A 20,973-nucleotide genomic window follows, 5' to 3' on the forward strand; every position below is an offset into this window, starting at 1 on the left:
GGCCCAGCCTGAACTAAAGCAGATGAGAAGGCATGGACTGACAGGCTGGGAGGAGGGGCTGTGGGGGTGCTGGGAGCAGTTAGAAACCAAGCAGGAGTCCGATGGTCACGCCTGTGCTTAAAACTGAAGCCCTTCTGCAATGTCCTGGGCTGATCCCATCTGAACTCCCTAGCAGGGCACCAGGGAACCCCCATGCTCACTTCTTCAAAGGTAACTTCCTGCCCCCTCTCCCACTCTTCCTCTCTCAGCCTGACCAGAGCAGCACCTGGGATAAGCAAAACACGAGAGCAGCTGGTATTCACGCCCCTCCGTGTCCTCTCTCCCTGCTATGCCTTTGCTTGTCCTAGGCGCCATCTACACCTAGAACATGTCTATTGGTTCTGCAAGATTCAGCTCACCTGTCACTTTCTCCAGGAAGCTTGACCACTGTGTGCCCCCATGTCCTCAGAGTGACAGGCTGGCCTGTTTGTCATACCTCTGTCAACCCCGTTAATTTATCTGTCTCCCATGGTCTGTGAGCTCCTAACGGCAAAGGCTGTGCTCTCATCTCACAGTTCTCAGTGCCCAGGATAGCTCTTGGCTCTCAGTAGACAATGAGTGTGGAATGCAGGAGTGAATCACAGAATGAGGGACAGTGGGCTCTGCTGGATAGGACCAGGGTATAGGGCATGAGCCAATGACCCAGGCTTGGAGCTGAAAGGTGGGAGACAGTAGTTCTGCACAGAGCTGTTCTCATGCTGGCTGGAAGGGGTTAGCGGGCTGTGATGCGCAGATGATCCCAGCGTAAGAAAATGGGACTTTTTACAATGTCCCCAGTCGCTGGGGGAGTGTGAGCAGAGCCTAGCCAGCCACGGCTCAGGATATAGGAGCCAGGTAGAAGGTTGGCCGTGATGACCTCCAAGGTCTTTCCCCACTCTTACATTAAATGTGCACCAGTTGAAAAGTAATTCCAGCACTTTGGGAGGCCAAGGTGGGTGGATCATGAGGTCAGGAGTTCGAGACCAGCCTGGCCAACATACTGAAACGCTGTCTCTACTAAACATACAGAAATTAGCCTGGCGTGGTGACACATGCCTGTAGTCCGAGCTACTTGGGAGGCTGAGGCAGGAGAATCATTTGAACCCAGGAGGTGGAGGTTGCAGTGAGCCGAGATCATGCCATTAAACTCTAGCGTGGGCAACAAGAATGAGACTCTGTCTCAAAAAATAAAAATAAAAAAAAAATGTTTACCAGTCATCCTTTTGTGGACAGCCACTCCCTCACTCTGGCTTTCCCCATTGCTTACATATCTTCTGAAAAGAGAAAAACGCAGGAAGAGACAGCTCTGACCCCTGACAAGGGGATGGGGCCCTGGGCAACAAGCTGTAGGTGGAGGAAAGCTGGGGGCGGACTAAGCTGCAGGTGACACTCTCGTCTCTGCCCCACCCGCCTGTGGGAGGTGGCATGGGACCAGAAGCGGGTTCATTCCCCTGGGCTTTTCCCTGGGGGTCAGATGCCATGCTCCTTACCTAGGTTTAGCTCCAATGGCCCAAGGCTGGTGGGGCTGCGCTCCATGCTGCAGGGCGGCGGGGAGATGGTGGAGCAGCTACGGGAGCTGATGCGGCTGCTGGAGGCCAAGGACTTCCGGTCCCGGATGGAAGGTGTGGGGCGTCTCCTGGAGTTCTGCAAGGCCAAGCCGGAGCTCGTCGCTGCCCACCTGGTCCAGGTGAGCACCACCTGCTTCTACTCTCCCACCTGTCTCTCCCCTGGGGGGTGCAGCTTGAAGTTTGAAAACTCTGCATGGCGTTGGACATTGTGTCAGACCCCTCGGGGTGTAAGGAGCACTTGCTATGCAGTTGGTCTTTGTAACATGGAGACTACCTGGAATCGGCTGAGTGGGTGAGGGTGGAAGTGGCTGAGTGGGCAAGGGCACCGCCTCTGCTGGCACCTTGGAAATGCTCAGAGATGTCTCTTGTCCTTCTAGCAGATTTACAGCGAGGAGGGTAGGAGGGAGAGGTGGAGGATACTGTGGTGAGGCCTTGGGTTGCTTTTGGGGAGCTAGGTGCATCATGTTTGGGGGCAGAGCATGTGGCTGGACAGGTGTGTTAGGAGTAGGTACAAGTCCTTCACAGGCTGAACACTCGGTGGTGCCTGCTTCTTGGTGGAGTGAGGCTGCTGACAGTCAGTTACACAGCTGAGCAAAGACACAGCTCAGAGTCAGCAGACCTGGGTTTCCATCTAAGTTTCTTACTAGCCGTGTGATCTCAGGCAAATCACGGAACCTCTTGGAGCCCCAGTTGTTGTTGTTTATGGGAAAGTGGAGATGGTAACATGTGTTCCATGGGTTGTTGAGATCATTCAGTAAAAAGGAGATTGCAGAGCAACTAACTAGATGCCCTGGACACTTGGCATGCAATGAGTGCTCAATACCTGTCGGTTCCTCCCCTCTTGCCCACCCTTTTGAGGAGGTGAGCTCTTCGTTTTTGAGTGCTCTGGCATAGGTCGGGGATGCAGGAGGAGTCTCTGCTGAGTTCGCTCAGTTGGGCCGGGTGAGCTCCAAGCTGCCTGCACTGTGAGAGTCCCGCCCAGCCTGGGTTCCCATGGGTTCTTGGTTTCTGTTTCCTCAATAGGTCTTTGATGCTTTCACCCCAAGGCTTCAGGATTCCAACAAGAAAGTGAGCCAGTGGGCGCTGGAGTCCCTCGCCAAGATGATCCCCCTCCTCAAAGAGAACTTACACCCCATGCTGCTCTCCATCATCATCGCTGTTGCAGAGAACCTGAACTCCAAGCACTCGGGGATTTATGCTGCTGCTGTGGCTGTGTTGGATGTGATGGTTGAGAGCCTGGGTGAGTGTCCCACCTGGGCCTGTGTGGCTCTGGTCACCATGTCCACCTTCCTGCTTGGAAATCTGCAAGGTGGATAAGGCTTTGGTTGGTTCCCAGGCCAAGTGTTTCACCAGAGGCTGTGTAGGGCAGAGGTGGAGCCCAGAGCCTCCAAGGCTCTTGGCTGGTGGGCTTTTCCATGTCACAGCCACCCACACCTCTGGACGACTGGAAGTAGAGGTGATGTGGACATGATTCAGTCCAGCATCCTCATAGACACATGAGGGAAATGACCCCCCAGGGCCACAGGGCACCACAGTGAGTGAGTCAGGAGTGCTGAGAAGGCTTAAGTTGGGCCGGGTCTTGGTGTGGGGTTTGTTGTGATGGGCAGGGAGGGAAAGTGGAGGGAGGGGAAAGAGGATAGAAGGAAAAAAGGTGGGAGCTATGGAAGAGACATCAGGAAAGGTGAGAGCTTCTCGGTATGACATCTTACTTCTGGAATGTTAGGGGAAATGTTGGTGCATCTGCTTGTGTTTTCTTATTCCTTTCATGGATGATAGAAGGTGATGTTTGGTGTATCCAGTACGTGGATCAAAGTGCAAATTCCAAACTTTGGGTGTGTGGAGAAAGTAGCACGTGAGTGGACTTATGCAGCCCAGTATAAGGACAAGCTTTCCCAAACAAGACTTGCTTCATGGCCTGAAAACTGCCTGTTTGCCTTGTTGCTGTGTGTCCTGATGAGCATAGAGCAATGTCTTGGCTTTAGCATCCAAAGACCATCCTTTAGAGAGGCTGGACACACCTCCTGACACACTTGCTGCCCCGCCCCCCACACCCCACTTCCTGGCCTGAGCCCAGCTCCCTGGGGCTGGGACAGCCATTGTGTCCTTGGCTGGAGGCTCCAGGAAAAGTTTCAGTTACAAATCAAAGGCCTGGTCAGGTCTCTCTCTGCCTCTTGAGTTCATAAATATTGTCAATTTCCGCTCTTCATCTCAGAGGGAATTTATGATTTGCTGAGTTTGTTGCTGTAGAACAAACAGTATAAATCCAGCTCTAAATTACGGCTTGTTCTCAGCGTTGCTCTGGGTAAGTGAGATTGCTGTTGCCAATAACCAAGGCTCTTGGTAAATCACCATGGGCCTTGGATTTATTGGGAAAACCTGTACCAAGCGAAATAGGCTTTAGCTATTTGAAGAGGATAAGCATCCTTATCTGGGGAGAGGAATTTTTAACTCTTCCCCCTCCAGGTGTTTTAGTTACCACGTTTTGCCATCAGGCCAGCCTCCTTGAGCTTGCTGGAACTGTGACGCTTTGGGCAACAGAATCTAGTGTCTCACATTGTCACAAGACTCAGGTCCCTCTTATTTGGGGCTCTGCTGTACTCCCACTAGACTGGGCGTCCTGGAAAGAGAGCCTGGGGGTGGCCTGCTTTTGTGATCTGAACTCACCTGGTAGCAGGATTGTAGCTACTAGGAAGACGCCTCAGTTCTTCCTTCCAGGACAGGGCCTCCCTGGGTATGGTACCCTCTGGTTCATCAGTCAGAGGTTTTGGTGCAACATGAAGGGTTGGCTGTCTTCCTCTCTAATCCATAGGTCAGTGCTCAGGCTGGAATGGAATGGTGTGGGCCTCAAAGGGATGAATGGAGTCCAGTAAATCCCTGGCAAAAGTCTCTGGTGGAGCCCAAAGGGTAAAATACTGGTTTTTTTTTTGTTTGTTTGGTTTTTTGTTTATCTGTTTTTGTTTTTTTGAGACGGAATTTTTGCTCTTGTTGCCCAGGCTGGAGTGCAGTGGTGCGATCTCGACTCATTGCAACCTCACCTCCCGGGTTCATGTGATTCTCCTGTCTCAGCCTCCTGAGTAGCTGGGATTACAGGTGCATGCCACCTCGCCTGGCTAACTTTTTAAATTTTTAGTAGAGATGGGGTTTCACCATGTTGGCCAGGCTGGCTGGTCTCAAACTCCTGACCTCAGGCGATCCACCTGCCTCGGCCTCTTCAAGTGTTGGGATTACACGCGTGAGCCACCGTGTCTGGCCAAGTATACTGTTTTTTGAGCAGGTGAGGCATGGGCTATCTGGGCCTGATGGCTTTGCTGTAAGCCACACCCTCTCAGCCCAGCCAGCAAAACGGGTTTTGAAAGTGTTCCTAACTTTGAAGTGACAAGCTGATTTCCACATCCATGTAGGTCAGAACTGGAGGGAGTAGGTTACCAACAAGGGGAACTCATCATTGCCAGGGAGTACCTAGGGTAGAATCCATCTCTGGGAATGGTTCTTATCTGCCTGTCATGGTCTGAACCTGGCCTGCAGATGGAAGTAACTAAAGTTCCCGCTGTCCCAGGGGATTGGGTGATAGCAGCAGAGAGTGCATCAAATTGGATGGAAGAGAAGGGGTATGAAGTCCCCCCAAATCACCCAAGCTGAGCCTGGTGGTTCTAGTGGTTTCTTGGGGGACCTTTAACACCTGAGGCCCCTCCTGGAAGTGGCTTGGATTGGATATGATCCAGTTTCTTTGATGGGAAGGAGTTTTCCCCTAAACCTCTTTCTTCATGTTCTGTAAGAGATTCTGGGCTCCAGGCTGGAGATGAACTGTTGCATGCTGTGAAATATTTAGATGTGGAAAGTCACAAAGCAACAGCTCAGCAGGTTACTGTTTATTTCCTGCAAAACTGGAGGTCAAGGGGATCAAGAATAATGCCAAGCTAGGATGTCTTCTGGCATAAAATCCAGATGGCACAGCCAAGCTGGGAGGATGGCCTTCTTGGGGGACCTTCTAGAACTCACTAATTCTAGAATTCAGTGATAAAAAAGCCAACATCATCTCTTCTAATCCCTTGGTTTCTGAGGTTGGGTGGGGTTGAACGGAGGATTGGTTGGCAGAGTAGGTGAGGATTTCTGCCCATGTCATTTTCGTGGGAGGTAGTAAGGAATGAGACATGTTGGCAGCTTGCTCCCTGACCTCCGCCATCTGTCACTGCCAGCCTTGAGGCCTCTCTGGGATCAAGGCTCAAGTGGCATTCTTTCTACTCAGCACCAAGACCTTCTGATTTCAGGGGAATTATTCTGGGATCAAGAAGTTCCTGAGTAGAACTGGTTGGCTCTGTCTTTGGGTTCTGGGTTCTGTTACTGGATTAGTTACAGAATAAACTTTGCTAATTAAAACATCAGGCTGCTGACAGGTCATCCTCTCCTGATCAGACCTCAGCATTCAAGCTTCTCTGTGCCAAAAGGAACTTTCTTAATTTACTCCAGCCCCTGGTTAGTACTAGAGAGAGCAGATAAGCCTGGAATGTGGGTGGCTTCAAGTCTACTTTTGCTATTTTTCTCTCTGACTTTGAATTTATTACCTTATATAAATCATATGAACATTATATTGTTAATGGAATTTAAAAATGCATCTGTGATGCTTCTCCAATATACAAACTGCTTAAAAATCTCTCTTCTATTTTTGTCTGTCTATATACAAATTTCCTGGTTAAAAATCATAATGTAGGCCGGGCGCGGTGGCGCAAGCCTAGCACTTTGGGAGGCCGAGACGGGCGGATCACAAGGTCAGGAGATCGAGACCATCCTGGCTAACATGGTGAAACCCCGTCTCTACTAAAAAATACAAAAAACTAGCCGGGCATGGTGGCGGGCACCTGTAGTCCCAGCTACTCGGGAGGCTGAGGCAGGAGAATGGCGTAAACCCGGGAGGCGGAGCTTGCAGTGAGCTGAGATCTGGCCACTGCACTCCAGCCTGGGCCACAGAGCAAGACTCCGTCTCAAAAAAAAAAAAAAAATCATAATGTAAATACAGTTTTGATTTTGCTTCTTTCATCTAACACTACCCAGTTTCCCATGCTACTAGGCAGTCTTCCTAGTTAATTAAAAAACCTAAAGTTCACTTCTACCACTGTAAAGAAGTCATACTTATTATTGAGAAAATGAAAACACAAAGCAGTTGAAAGGGGAAAAAAAATCCCTCACTCATAGTCCCAACTCTTAAGAGAAACCATTATTAACATTTGGCATTTCTCAATTTGAGTTTTTTTCTGTGCACATTGTTGTAGGGTAAATGCAGCTGATAGCAATAACTTAAGTGTGTCATTCCCAGTTTTTTCTTTAGATGAACATACCTAGTGTTGGCAGCCATGGTGAATCTGGTAAAACCAGCATGTCATTACTTTCCAAGTCTTGTACTTATTTGGGGGACTCCAGTCTGACTCCAGTTTCCTTGCTGCCACTGTCCTTGTTACCATGTTTTCTACGCTTTCTTAAAAGTTCTTTTCTGGCTTCCCAGTAGCCAGAGGATGATGTGGCCCGGTAGCCTCAGGGCTTGGCTGAATGGGACAGGCGTAAGGCCCCTTAGACCTCCACCCCATTGTAGAGAAGGGAGTCTGAGCCTAGGAATGACAGAGTCTCTGGGCCGCGGCTGGTGGCTGTTTTTTCTCCATTGCAAAGCCAGTGTTTGCTTCCTTGTGATGCAGAAAAGGAGCCTAGGAAAGCCCCAGGCTAGGCTAATGGAGTGTAGATTTTCAGCTTTTAAAACTTAGATTCTAGCCTCTTCATTGGTCTCTCTACCATGATGGTTGCTGGGCTGTCAGAGTTTTAAGGTAATAATAGTAACAATAATAGCTGATACTTACATAGTAGTTATATGCTCTAGGCACTATCCTAAGCACTGTTTGTTCATTGAACCCTTACAGCAACTTTATGAGAAAGCTATTAGTATCATCCCCATTTTATAAATGGGTAAACTGAGGCATAGAGCAGCTAAGTGGCTTGTCCAGTGTTCCACAGTAAAATATGGAAGAACCAGGATTCAAACCCAGGCAATCTGTATTCAGAGCTCTTATAACTGCTATGCTTTAGTGTGTCTTATTGAACCTGGAGGTAACCTGAAGATGAGGCTTCACTCTAAAAGTGGCCAGTGGAAAGACAGGCCAATTGCCTGGGTGTAGTGCTCTGGGGTTCATAAACCAGTCCAGGCACACTGTGTCCTGTTTTGACATTGCCCTGCACACTACAAGCATTTATTCAGCACCTGCAGTGTGCTCTGCACCGTGGGAGCATGGTCTGGCATGGGTCTCTGCTGGATATGCATTTTTAAGTGTTCCCCAAGTTCACTTCTTTCTGGCTCTGGGGAGAGGGGATGTTTGGGGCCAGAAGCGCGAGTTCCTGCTGTGTCTAGATGTCAGGTCTAGATGTGTCCAGGGTCAGGTTCCAGCTCAGGCTGAGGTCTGAAGGGAGTGGCTGGATGAGCAGAAAGAACACTCGGGGTCTGCAGGCAGGTGAAAGATGATTTTATTCAGCCGCAGCTCTCAGCAGCAGCTTACTCTCACACCATCTGCCCTGTCTCAGCTGCTAAGTCTGTTGGCTCCCACACACAGCTGCGCTGGCTCTCCCTTGCCTTCAGGGTCAGCAGCTTAACTCTTTCCCTCTGGACACAAGCCATTTCCTGGCTCCATGTCCATCTGCAGACGGTCATTCTCTCTTACAGGGGACAGTAGCTTCGCTCTCTCTCTGGGCACACACAAGCCTGCACAATGTCAGCAGGGCAATTATGCCTTTTACAGACCATAGTGGCGTAGGGCCAAGGCATGGCCTTCCCATGTTATGACTGTGATAACAAGTGGAGTTATACGTCTGCGCTCTAAACTTGCTGAGTCACTCTGGGTGTTTACCTCGGCCTATCCTTGACCAAAGCCCAGCCATGTTCCTTACATTAGAGAATGTTTTAGACTGAGCATTGTGGGACGTGACCGAGGAGGAAGAAGTCCTTGTCTTCAAATCTGAGCCCAGGTAAATGATGGGGGTGGGACAAATAGAAACACCTGGAAACAAACAGGTGCCATTCATATGAAAACCTATTCTTTTTTTTTTTTTTTTTTTTTTTTTGAGACGGAGTCTCGCTCTGTCGCCAAGGCTGGAGTGCAGTGGCCGGATCTCAGCTCACTGCAAGCTCCGCCTCCCGGGTTCACGCCATTCTCCTGCCTCAGCCTCCCGAGTAGCTGGGAGTGATGCAAATCTCAAATTCCCCTTGTCTTTTGATAAGCTTCGCAGATCCCATCAGAAGGTTCCCACAGGACCAACAGACGCGCGCTGCAGCTTTTGCAGGGCAGAAGCACGATGTCCCAGAACACATTTGTTACACTCACCTCCAATCAGGCCCAAAAAATTGACTGGATTCCATGACCACCTCGGGCTGCGGGTTTCGGGAGGGCTTGCCCAGCAACTCACAGATGGACAACTATCGTCTCCAGCGGGCTGCAGCTTGCAGAGCTGTGCTACCCTTTTTCTTCCTAACTCTTAGCATTGTCTGCAACTGGTTTTGCTGCTGTCACATTTCATTTTGTTCATCACAAACCCAGTTACTGGAAAATTCTCTGTGATTAAAAAAAGTACAAGATAATAAAACCTTAGGAAAATAAGTAATTCTTTTATTTCTACTTCAGAATAAACCATGTACATCTGGAACTCTAAAGGGGAAAGTAACCAGAATATTCCATCACAAAAATAAGATAAAAAATAATAATTGCCCATTTCAGATCCATCTTTAATCCAGCTGAAAAGGGTATGAGCTGCCAGTTGTCTTGCTGTCAGGGGCCACCCCTCTGTTAGTGGCCTTGTGGCTGCCTCCCAAGGACTCTGAGTCTAAGAGTTCCTGGAGCGTCTTGAGGACGTGCTTTGGCCGGCTGGCGGCGAAGTCCAGTAGGCGGGGGCCCATGTGCTCCTGGAGGCTCCTGGACAGCCGGCTCACCACCCCGCGGATGTTCCCGCTGGGTCCAGGCAGGGTGCCATTCCTGGTGGTGGTGTTCAGGAAGTGCCAGAGGATGGGAAGGACATGCCGCTCTACAGCTTGAGGCTTCTGGGGGTAAACTGAGGCCACCAGCACTGTCAGGCAGAAAAGGAGAGTCACTTGAGCCAGGCACTCTCTCCCTCTCCCACTTCCCTCTCTTGGGACACCAACTTTGTCCCCCAAAGGGCTGGCAACCCAGCAGGTGCAGTACCTAAGGATCATGACACATTTAGGGGCCTACGAAAATGTGTTAGTTTCTTTTAACATTAGTAGAAAATATATGAATATATCCAATTGATTTATATCTGTGCTTACACCAACCAGTCAGAAACTATAATTTTTAAAAGTTTTATGGAGAAAGGGGCACGCAAAGGCAGAAATATGCAGAATCTCTGACAATCATAATGGTTCCTCCAGCCCAGGGAACAGGAAAGAGGTAGGGACACCTGGTTACAATCCTGTCCCCATCAGCTGTGTCAGCCTGAGGAAGCCACCTGACCTTTCTGAGCCTTTTCCAAACCCATAAAGTAAGGATAAAAATGCTGAACCAACCTCTCAAGTCTGTTAGAAATTCGATAATAAATATACATAAAGTGCCTACCTGTAGGCAGGCAGGTGACAAATAGTAACTATAGTAATACTGCATTTATCCACATCACCACCTATGGAAGTCCACACAAATACAGAGAAAAACTACTGGAGAGGGAAATCCAGACCCTCTCGCATGAAGCATGCTGGCAGACGAGACAGCTGGGAGGGGAGAAGCCTAGCACAGCCTCCCGGGTGCCCGGATGCCAAACCTCAGGACAAGACCAGCAGCAGAGGCATGAACGTGCTTGTGAACCAGCAAGCTCTACACAGACCATTCCAGTGATGAGCCCCCAAATCTGGTATCCCAAGGCCCCCAACCCTCTCTTTTTTTTTTTTTTTTTTTTTTTTGAGATGGAGTCTCGCTCTGTCGCCCAGGCTGGAGTGAGTGGCCGCATCTCAGCTCACTGCAAGCTCCGCCTCCCGGGTTCACGCCATTCTCCTGCCTCAGCCTCCTGAGTAGCTGGGACTACAGGCGCCCGCCAGGTCGCCTGGCTAGTTTTTTGTATTTTTTTAGTAGAGACGGGGTTTCACCGGGTTAGCCAGGATGGTCTCGATCTCCTGACCTCGTGATCCGCCCGTCTCGGCCTCCCAAAGTGCTGGGATTACAGGCTTGAGCCACCGCGCCCGGCCGAAAACCTATTCTTATGCAAACTGACAGCTTTACCAATGCACCCTGAGACCTTATCTTGCTAATTGCAATATTCTAGAAACTGGCATCTCATTTATCCCCCAGGACAAATTATTTTAAAGCCTCTTGATGGGTGGATGGAGCTTTTGCAAACAGCAGAGATGTACCTGGGTACATTTTCTCCTCTGTATCCCTCAGGAGGAGAGCAAGGGAAGCAGGGACGAGGTCTTAGCTAAACTTTTGCCTGATGAGAAAAACAAAGCACTGAGTGTACCTCTCCAGGGATGCAGGGGCTCTGTGCTGAGGTATTGAAGGAACTTGGAAAAGGTGAGTCTGGAAAGACTTCCTCGTGCAGAGCTCTAAAAACGCTGTCCCTTGCAAGGAGAAGTCTGGCCTTGAGATGGTTGGCTCCTGGGTCCCAGGATACACGTGCTGGGATTGCTATGTTAACACCACACAGGCCACCCACCTTCACCTCCCTGACAGGTGCAGGTAAACCCCAAAGCCACATCTCTGAAAAGTGCATTTTGTTACTTGCCCCACCTGCTACTGAATTAAGCTGTGACTACTGTGGTTGCAAAATGCTGGGAGCTTGGCATGCCGGTTTCTCTGCAGTCCACAAGGAGAAGGTTCTGATGATGGTGTGGATTTCTCAGCTTAGCATACCTTTCTAGGACAGCCCCATTTTTCTCACCTTGTGTGTCTTTGTGAGAAATGCAGCTCTTCAAGCTGAATAGTTTGAGAAACCAGGAGGTATCAGCTAGAATGGAGAGGAACGAGCGGCTTCTAAATTCAGTAGATATGGGGTCCTGCTGCAGTCGACTTCAGGAATATGAAGGAGCCAGAGAGCTTCTTTATTTCAGAAACGTCCCCACCCCATTTGCTTGTGTTTTCACCATTAGTGGCTCATCTCTGTAATAAACACTCATACTATTTCAGTTCTTTCAAGATACGAAGGGGGTGGTGCTCAGTCCCCAGAGCTTTACCCATGGGCATGGCTGGGCAGCCAGGGAGCTGCGCCTCGCAGCTGGGTGTGGCTGGATGGTTGGTGGAGCTGGGATTGGGGGCAGGGGCACTGGGACAATTTTTTAAAAAAGGGTTAAAATCCCTCTTTCCCTAAACCTCCTGAAAGACATATTGGGGTATATAGATGATAAACTTAGCCATCTTTGCAAGTATATTCATGCTGGATCTGGGACTCAGACCACCTGGAGTTTACAAGTAAGGAAAAAATCAGGCCTGGGCAGTGAGTCATATATAAACCATTGATGATAATACGTGCTCCTCAACCCACAAACTCCCTCCTCTGACCCTGCCAGAGTCAGCCAGGTGCTTCTGCTCTGGATAGGAGGACTAAGCATCCTGGGTTCCCGGGACTCGAGACTGACAGTGCTGAAATGGGGAGAACCTGGGCCCACCAGGACCAGTCGGTCACCCTGGCTTCAGATCCGCAGGTTCTTGGTTACAAGAGCACAGTGCTTCTCACCTGGTGTCAGGGTTCATGTCTAAGCGTCTGTCTGCTTGTCAGAGGAGTCTCTTGAGGGGGATGGGAGTACTGGGTTTTACTTGGCTTCTAGCTCCGTGCCTATTACATAGATGATATCAGTATGTGTTCAGTGCAGAAATAAACCACCACTGGCTGTGGGTACATCTTGGTGGTTAAAGCACAAATTCAGGCTTTGAGAAGAGCTATACTTTCTGAATTTTAATCCTAACCCTTTACTGACCTTTGTGTAATCATGGCTCAGTGATTCTGTTTCCCATAAAACAATATCTGTATATCCATCCATCCATCTCTATTATCTATCTTCTATCTATCCATCCTCCAATATCTTCTCTCCAACATCCATCCATCCATCCATTCAAATTCTATCATCTACCTACCTACCTACCTCTCTATCTACTTTATTTTGTCCCAAAACTCATGGCAATTTTGAGATGCAGAGGCAATATGAATCAGATCTGTGGGAATAAATGAGGCCTGTCTGGGAGCCAGTTTAGCTATTTCAGGCCACTGATTCTTTCCCAAACACGCTACATACATTCACTTTAAGTGGCCCTTTTGTGACCTGGAAAAATTAATTCAGCTCCCCCAAAGGCCTCATCCCCATGCAGGCACTGTAGGTATGTGGCCCTACAAACCCCTAGTGCTGTCACTCAGCCCCCAGCAGTGTGGCCACTGACATCCCCCATCTCTTTCAGACAACCTTTGCCTTCTACCAGCATTTGCTGGGCGGGTGCGTTTCCTGAGTGGCCGTGCAGTGCTGGATGTCACCGATCGCCTGGCAGGTGAGCACCCCCAGCCCCACCCCACCCAGCCTCTCGGTAGATTTCTGTTCTCTCCTGGCCTGTGGTTGAACCATTCACCCAGTTATCTTAGACCTGAAATAATTCCCCCCAATCATTTAAAATTTTGATAATCTTTTTTTTGTGTGTGTGACAATCTCCATATTGCCAGAAGACAATCTTTGTTTTGATCAAAATTAGGTAGGTTTGTACAAAAGCAAAAGTGTTTCTAAAAAACTGTTAAAGGTTGAATCCTCCTAATCAGAAAATTAGAAATGCTCCAAAATCTGAAACTTTTTGAGTGCTGACATGACATTAAAAGAAAATGTACATTGGGGCAATTCCGATTTCAGATTTTTGGATTAGGGATGTAGAACTGGTAAGTATCATGAAAACATTCCAAAATCAGAAAAAAATCTGAAATACTTCTGGTACAGAACATTTTAGATAAGAGACACTCAACCTGTGTGCGTTTCTTCCTCCTTGCAAACAAGGCTGCTTCTAGCCTATAGAGTACCTTTGTGTGAGTCAGAAAAAGCCTCCCTTTCCAGATAGACACTGCCTAGTGGGTGCATATGGCTTGGTCAGTTGACAGCACCATCAAGAGAATTAGAAAAAGTTGCCATGTGCAGCCTTTAGCATATGCAGCCTGGCAAGCAGGCACCGGCTGGGTTTCAACCCCACAGGACCCCTTGGCCGGTGCTGGGACTGTATTATGTGGAGACAGGGCCTTGGCCTGAATCTACTCAAGCCTTGCTCAAGCTCCAGCTAACGAAGGGTTACTCCAATCCTGTTTCTGCTTTGAGTCTACAGTAGAAGTCCAACTGACTTCATTCCAGGGCTGAAATCTGTTCTTGTGATCCTTGAGGTGGCAACACAGAAAGGACACAGGCTTAGGTGTCCACGCACCCATCTGCCACCACCAACCCTGACCTTGGGCAGGTTACTTATCTTGGTTTCATGATCATTTTTGCTTGCACAAAGCCTCCTCCCTTGCCTTGGGAAGGTCCCATCTAGGGAGGGGGACAGAGTCCCAGTGACAGTAGTGGCCCAGAGCTGTCACTGCTGCTCTAGGATGTGCCCCCTTCCTCCCACCCCCAGCTCTATGCACTGGATCATTGAATCCTCATGACCACCCCCCAGGAGGATGTAGATTCCACTTGGTGGAGAAAAGGAGAATGGAGCTCAGAAAAGTGAAATGCACAAGGTCCCTTGGTGAGGAACCCAGGATGTATCCTGGGAGCCTGGCTGCAGAGCCAAGCCCCTAACCCTGTGCTGTGCTGCTTTCCCCTGACACTGCCTCCTGGGTGCCTGCATGCACCCTCCACACAGTGGCCAGTCTCTCAGTCTCTTGCCCTGCCCACACGTGGCTGCCCTGCCCAGAAAGCCTTCTCCATTCTTCTTCCTCTACTTGGGGGATGCCTGCTTGGCTCTGGCATTACCTTCTTCCTGTGTACTTCTCAAGACTGCATCCCACATGGTATCACTGGTCTCTCTGCTGCCCTCACCTCCTAGACCAGCTGTGAGCATTCAGAGACGGGCCCGGCACATGCTGCCTGGCTGAGGACCTCGACGCTAGCTGCCCTTTCAGCTTCTCCCCTGCCCCATCTCTGGCTCCTGGCCTTGCCTCTGTGTGGGTTCTATCCTTCCAGCATTCCTGGAGTGGCCTCTTACCTTACGGGAAGGCAGGTGCGAGTGAGGCAGGGCCGGCTGCAGGTGAGCTGGGGGAGAACAGGGTAGGTAAGTAAGATGGTCCTAGACACAGAACCCTTTGCCATTGCTCAAAATCAGCATTTTCTGATTTCCCTGTCCTTGTCTGGGTAATTTACAGGGCCCAGAGGTGGGCAAGTATCTTCACCTTATCCACTTACTGTAATTTTTTCTTGTCTATTTTCAAGAGACCTCAAAAGCAAGAGCTTCTCTGTAGGTCGTCTGTTAACTCCGTGTCCACCAGGAACAGAGAAGAAAACTTTTATTGACACAGGCGAGGACTAATAATAGCACAGCTTAATAGGAGTAAATCTTCTGCTAATTACTTCAGCTGCTTCTAAGCTTGAGTTTAATGGGGTTTGATCCCTCATGCTGGCTCCCAGAAGGGCCTTGCCATCTTTGCCAGCTTAAGAGTCAACACCTGCCAGCCAGGTGACTGCCACATCCTTGCACCTGGGGAATGTGGCTCTGAAGTAGCCCGAGTTGAATTAGCCAAGACGTGAGCGGAGAGGGTGGCGTGAGCTGTGGAACTGAGTTTGGGTGGGGACTGCTACTCTTCCCGTGGAGTGAGCCTCCTGGGGGCTGAGGTATAAACACGCCTCACTCTGTGGAAGAGAATTCAAGGAGCAAGAGTGGATAAAATGTAGCAGGATGGGGAAGGGGGCTCCGTTGGGGGCAGGTGGAGCCTCCAGCCTTTGGTGGGGATGGGGGTGGAGGGTGCGTGCCTGGGTTTGGTTCTTGAGATAGTTCTTGCTTTTCCCTGCTGTATTAGCCTGTTCTCATGCTGCTGAGAAAGACATACCCAAGACTGGGTAATTTATAAAGAAAAAGAGGTTTAATGGATGAACAGTTCCATGTTGCTGGGGAGGCATCACAATCATGCCACTCATCTTATATGGGGGCAAGGAAGACAGAATTTGTGCAGGAAAATTCCCCCTTATAACCTTATAAAACCATCAGATCTCGTGAGACTTACTATCATGAGAACTGCACTGGAAAGACCTGCCCCCATGATTCAATTACTTCCTACCAGCTCCCTCCCATGACACCTAGGAATTGTGGGAGCTACACAATTCAAGATGAGATTTGGGTGGGGACACGGCCAAACCACATCACCCCCCATTAAAAGAATTGTGTTAAAATACACAACAAAATGTACCACCCTAACCATTTTTAGGTGTACAGTTCAATGGTAGTAAGTGTCCATGATTTTTGCAGTCATCTTCAGAACTCTCACCTTGTAAAACAGAAACTATGTCCCCATTAGACACTAGCTCCCCATTTCTGTGTTCCCCAGTCCCTGGCAACCACCATCTACTTTCTGTCTCTATGATTTTGGCTATTCTAGGTATGTCATATAAATGGAATTATACAGTTTATCTTGTTGTGTCTGGCTTAATTCACACAGCAGAATGTCCTCGAGATTTATCCATGTTGTAGCAGGTGTCAGAATTTCCTTTTTTTTTTTTTTTTGAGAGAGAGATTCTCGTTCTGTCACCCAGGCTGGAGTGCAGTGACGAGATCTCAGCTCACTGCAACCTCTGTCTCCCAGGTGCAAGTCATTCTCATGCTTCAGGCTCCTGAGTAGCTGGGATTACACGCGCCCACCATAACACCCAGCTAATTATTATTATTATTATTATTATTTTTTAAGACAGAGTCTTGCTCTGTTACCTGTTCTCTTCCCACTCAGCCTGGAGTGCAGTGGCATGATCTCGGCTCGCTGCTACCCCTGCCTCTTGGGTCCCAGTTCAAGCAATTCTCCTTCCTCAACCTCCCATGTAGCTGGGATTACAGCCACGTACCACCATGCCCAGCTAATTTTTTCTTTCTTTCTTTCTTTCTTTCTTTCTTTCTTTCTTTCTTTCTTTCTTTTTTTTTTTTTTTTTTTTTTAGTAGAGATGGGGTTTCTCCATGTTGGCCAGGCTGGTCTTGAACTCCTGACCTCGTGATCCACCCGCCTCGGCCTCCCAAAGTGCTGGGATTACAGGTGTGAGCCACCATGCCCGGCCTAATTTTTGTATTTTTAGTAGAGACAGGGTTTTGCCATGTTGGCCAGACTGGTCTTGAACTCTTGACCTCAAGTGATCCACCCACCTAGGCCCCCCAAAGTGCTGGGATTATAGTCCTGAGCCACAGCACTTTGGCCAGAATTCCTTTCCTTTTGAAGGCTGAATAACATTCCATTAAATGTACATACCACATTTTGTTTATCCATTCCTCAATGGACACTTGGCTGCTTCTGCCTTTTGGCAATTGTGAAAAAGGTTGGTACAAACATGGGCATACAAATCTCTGTGTTCTCACCTATTTTTGCAGGTGAGATTCCATGGGGATTGAGGACACCTTTGAGTTACTGTTATTCAGTGCAGGTAGCTACTCAGGGTCATTCATTTTCTTGTGGTTCCCTCTCACTGTCCCCCTTCTAGGTTCCCCTCATCTCCCACCCTGGGGCTGACAGGGACTGCTTTCCTGTCACCTGTTTTCTTCCCACGCAGCCTGTTTCAAGCACAGGGAACAGAACTCTCAACTCTTTCCAACCAGTGTACCTCTTCACTCCACTTTATAAAGCTCGTCCAAGCCCTTTCCTCCAGAATCTTTTCCTGGGGAATGCTGGGGTGACCCACAGGGTACAGTCCTGCCCTTGCAGTTATCAGGACCACCTTCACCTCTGAGGGAACTGTGACCCTTGGAAGTTCCCTGTAAGAGCCCCGAAAGTTCCCTGTAAGTTCCCTTGTGACTGTGACCCTTGGAAGTTCCCTGTAAGAGCCCCTCAAAGCCAAGATTCCTTGAGAAATGTCACCAAGAGAGTGTCAGGCTCACCAGAGGGCGGCCCAGGGCATCTTCCCTGGTTCCTCATTATTCCAGGCTGGCTTTGAAATCAGAGGGCCCCGTGGGGCTCTCAGGGGAAGATATCCTAGGGGATTAGATGATGTGGTCCTGGTGAAGGAAGGACAAATTGCAGTTTCATGAAAAATAAAACATGGTGGCTCACACCTATAATCCCAGCACTTTGGGAGGTCAAGATGGGCAGATTGTTTGAGACCAGGAGTTCAAGACCAGCCTGGTTAACATAATGAGACCCCCATCTCTACAAAAAAGTAAAAAAAAAAAAATTAACTGAGCGTGGAGGTGTATGCCTGTGGTCCCAGCTGTTGGGGAGGCTGAGGCAGGAGAATCACTTGAGCTCAGGAGGTTAAGGCTGCAGTGAACCATGATTGTGCCACTCTACTCCAGCCTGGGTGACAGAGCAAGACACTGTCTCAATAAATAAATAAAACAAAAAATAAAGCTCCAGGTCAGCCTCTGAAATAATGGAATCCCTAGAAATTTGGGGACAGCGTGAGGTAGAAAGAGTGTGGACTTTGGAGTCCAGGCAGATTTGGCCTCTGTCCTCTGCTTTGCCCTTTGCCTTGATTTGAGTCTTGCTTTCCTCCTCTGGAAAACGGACAAGCATCCTGCCTCTCGGGGGTGCTGTGAGCATGAAATGCAGCTGTGATGTGAAGCTCTGAGCCCTGGGCTCAGGCAGTTTCCAGGACATGGAAACTGTTTTCCACAGAATTCCCGGCCCACAAAATCCATAAAGCACTGCTGTTGGTGGTGTTTGCCTGCTCCAGCACTTATCCTTCGGCAGGATGACGGGCAGAGCATGGGAATCGCAAAGCCAGCTTCGTTAGTGCTAATGCTCTTAGGGTAATGCGGCCACAGCTGAAGGCCCGAGCAGCCCTTCTGGGGACCCAAGAGAGCCCTTGGTGTGGTTTTGATATGGCCACAGCCCTGGCATTTACTCAGATGATGAAGAGCTTGTTGGCAGATTGAGCTGGCTTCTGGGTTTTCTGGGGTTTAGAGAGGGTTGGGGGGCTGGGCGCGGTGGCTCAAGCCTGTAATCCCAGCACTTTGGGAGGCCGAGACGGGCGGATCACGAGGTCAGGAGATCGAGACCATCCTGGCTAACCCGGTGAAACCCCGTCTCTACTAAAAAAATACAAAAAACTAGCCGGGCGAGGTGGTGGGCGCCTGTAGTCCCAGCTACTCAGGAGGCTGAGGCAGGAGAATGGCGTGAACCCGGGAGGCGGAGCTTGCAGTGAGCTGAGATGCGGCCACTGCACTCCAGCCTGGGCGACAGAGCGAGACTCCATCTCAAAAAAAAAAAAAAAAAAAAAAAAAGAGAGGGTTGGGGGCCTTGGGATACCAGATTTGGGGGCTCATCACTGGAATGGTCTGTGTAGAGCTTGCTGGTTCACAAGCACGTTCATGCCTCTGCTGCTGGTCTTGTCCTGAGGTTTGGCATCCGGGCACCCGGGAGGCTGTGCTAGGCTTCTCCCCTCCCAGCTGTCTCGTCTGCCAGCATGCTTCATGCGAGAGGGTCTGGATTTCCCTCTCCAGTAGTTTTTCTCTGTATTTGTGTGGACTTCCATAGGTGGTGATGTGGATAAATGCAGTATTACTATAGTTACTATTTGTCACCTGCCTGCCTACAGGTAGGCACTTTATGTATATTTATTATCGAATTTCTAACAGACTTGAGAGGTTGGTTCAGCATTTTTATCCTTACTTTATGGGTTTGGAAAAGGCTCAGAAAGGTCAGGTGGCTTCCTCAGGCTGACACAGCTGATGGGGACAGGATTGTAACCAGGTGTCCCTACCTCTTTCCTGTTCCCTGGGCTGGAGGAACCATTATGATTGTCAGAGATTCTGCATATTTCTGCCTTTGCGTGCCCCTTTCTCCATAAAACTTTTAAAAATTATAGTTTCTGACTGGTTGGTGTAAGCACAGATATAAATCAATTGGATATATTCATATATTTTCTACTAATGTTAAAAGAAACTAACACATTTTCGTAGGCCCCTAAATGTGTCATGATCCTTAGGTACTGCACCTGCTGGGTTGCCAGCCCTTTGGGGGACAAAGTTGGTGTCCCAAGAGAGGGAAGTGGGAGAGGGAGAGAGTGCCTGGCTCAAGTGACTCTCCTTTTCTGCCTGACAGTGCTGGTGGCCTCAGTTTACCCCCAGAAGCCTCAAGCTGTAGAGCGGCATGTCCTTCCCATCCTCTGGCACTTCCTGAACACCACCACCAGGAATGGCACCCTGCCTGGACCCAGCGGGAACATCCGCGGGGTGGTGAGCCGGCTGTCCAGGAGCCTCCAGGAGCACATGGGCCCCCGCCTACTGGACTTCGCCGCCAGCCGGCCAAAGCACGTCCTCAAGACGCTCCAGGAACTCTTAGACTCAGAGTCCTTGGGAGGCAGCCACAAGGCCACTAACAGAGGGGTGGCCCCTGACAGCAAGACAACTGGCAGCTCATACCCTTTTCAGCTGGATTAAAGATGGATCTGAAATGGGCAATTATTATTTTTTATCTTATTTTTGTGATGGAATATTCTGGTTACTTTCCCCTTTAGAGTTCCAGATGTACATGGTTTATTCTGAAGTAGAAATAAAAGAATTACTTATTTTCCTAAGGTTTTATTATCTTGTACTTTTTTTAATCACAGAGAATTTTCCAGTAACTGGGTTTGTGATGAACAAAATGAAATGTGACAGCAGCAAAACCAGTTGCAGACAATGCTAAGAGTTAGGAAGAAAAAGGGTAGCACAGCTCTGCAAGCTGCAGCCCGCTGGAGACGATAGTTGTCCATCTGTGAGTTGCTGGGCAAGCCCTCCCGAAACCCGCAGCCCGAGGTGGTCATGGAATCCAGTCAATTTTTTGGGCCTGATTGGAGGTGAGTGTAACAAATGTGTTCTGGGACATCGTGCTTCTGCCCTGCAAAAGCTGCAGCGCGCGTCTGTTGGTCCTGTGGGAACCTTCTGATGGGATCTGCGAAGCTTATCAAAAGACAAGGGGAATTTGAGATTTGCATCACTAAAAGCCTTCTCTAGAAGTTGGAGTTCTGGCTAGTTCTGAAGAGGACTAGACAATACTTTGCCATCGAAACACCCTAAATGGAAATGCATGCAGAGCGTAAGGTGCTGCAGGTATGCAGATGCTGCCGAGTCTCCGAAACTGCACAGGCTGCGATTGTGGGCCACATCAGAAGCCTGGAGGGGCGTGTGGGCACAGCACAGGCCAGGACTTGTGGAAGCAGGGAAGGTGTTGGCCCCTGGGGGAGCAGCCAGTGAAATGGGGTCCTGGCAGTTGGAGAGGGAAGTCTGGGGCTCAGGCTCTGGACACATTA

General features: G+C 49.3%; 1 protein-coding gene across 3 annotated transcripts in view; it reads left to right on the plus strand.

Annotated features, from left to right (window-relative positions):
- Window positions 1-20,259, plus strand: part of TOGARAM2 (TOG array regulator of axonemal microtubules 2) — a 72,791-nt gene extending 52,532 nt beyond the window's left edge. For all 3 annotated transcript variants that reach the window (XM_030921839.1, XM_010371168.1, XM_030921840.1), the window contains 4 exons: window positions 1,513-1,705; window positions 2,610-2,826; window positions 13,004-13,090; window positions 19,785-20,259. In XM_030921839.1, coding sequence (XP_030777699.1) covers window positions 1,513-1,705; window positions 2,610-2,826; window positions 13,004-13,090; window positions 19,785-20,122 — 835 coding nt within the window. In that variant the 3' untranslated portion in view covers window positions 20,123-20,259. The remainder of the gene's footprint in view (window positions 1-1,512; window positions 1,706-2,609; window positions 2,827-13,003; window positions 13,091-19,784) is intronic.
- Window positions 20,260-20,973: the final 714 nt, after the last annotated feature.

The sequence above is a fragment of the Rhinopithecus roxellana genome, chromosome 17 (genome assembly GCF_007565055.1).
Source record: "Rhinopithecus roxellana isolate Shanxi Qingling chromosome 17, ASM756505v1, whole genome shotgun sequence".
In the NCBI taxonomy this organism is placed as follows: Eukaryota; Metazoa; Chordata; class Mammalia; order Primates; family Cercopithecidae; genus Rhinopithecus; species Rhinopithecus roxellana.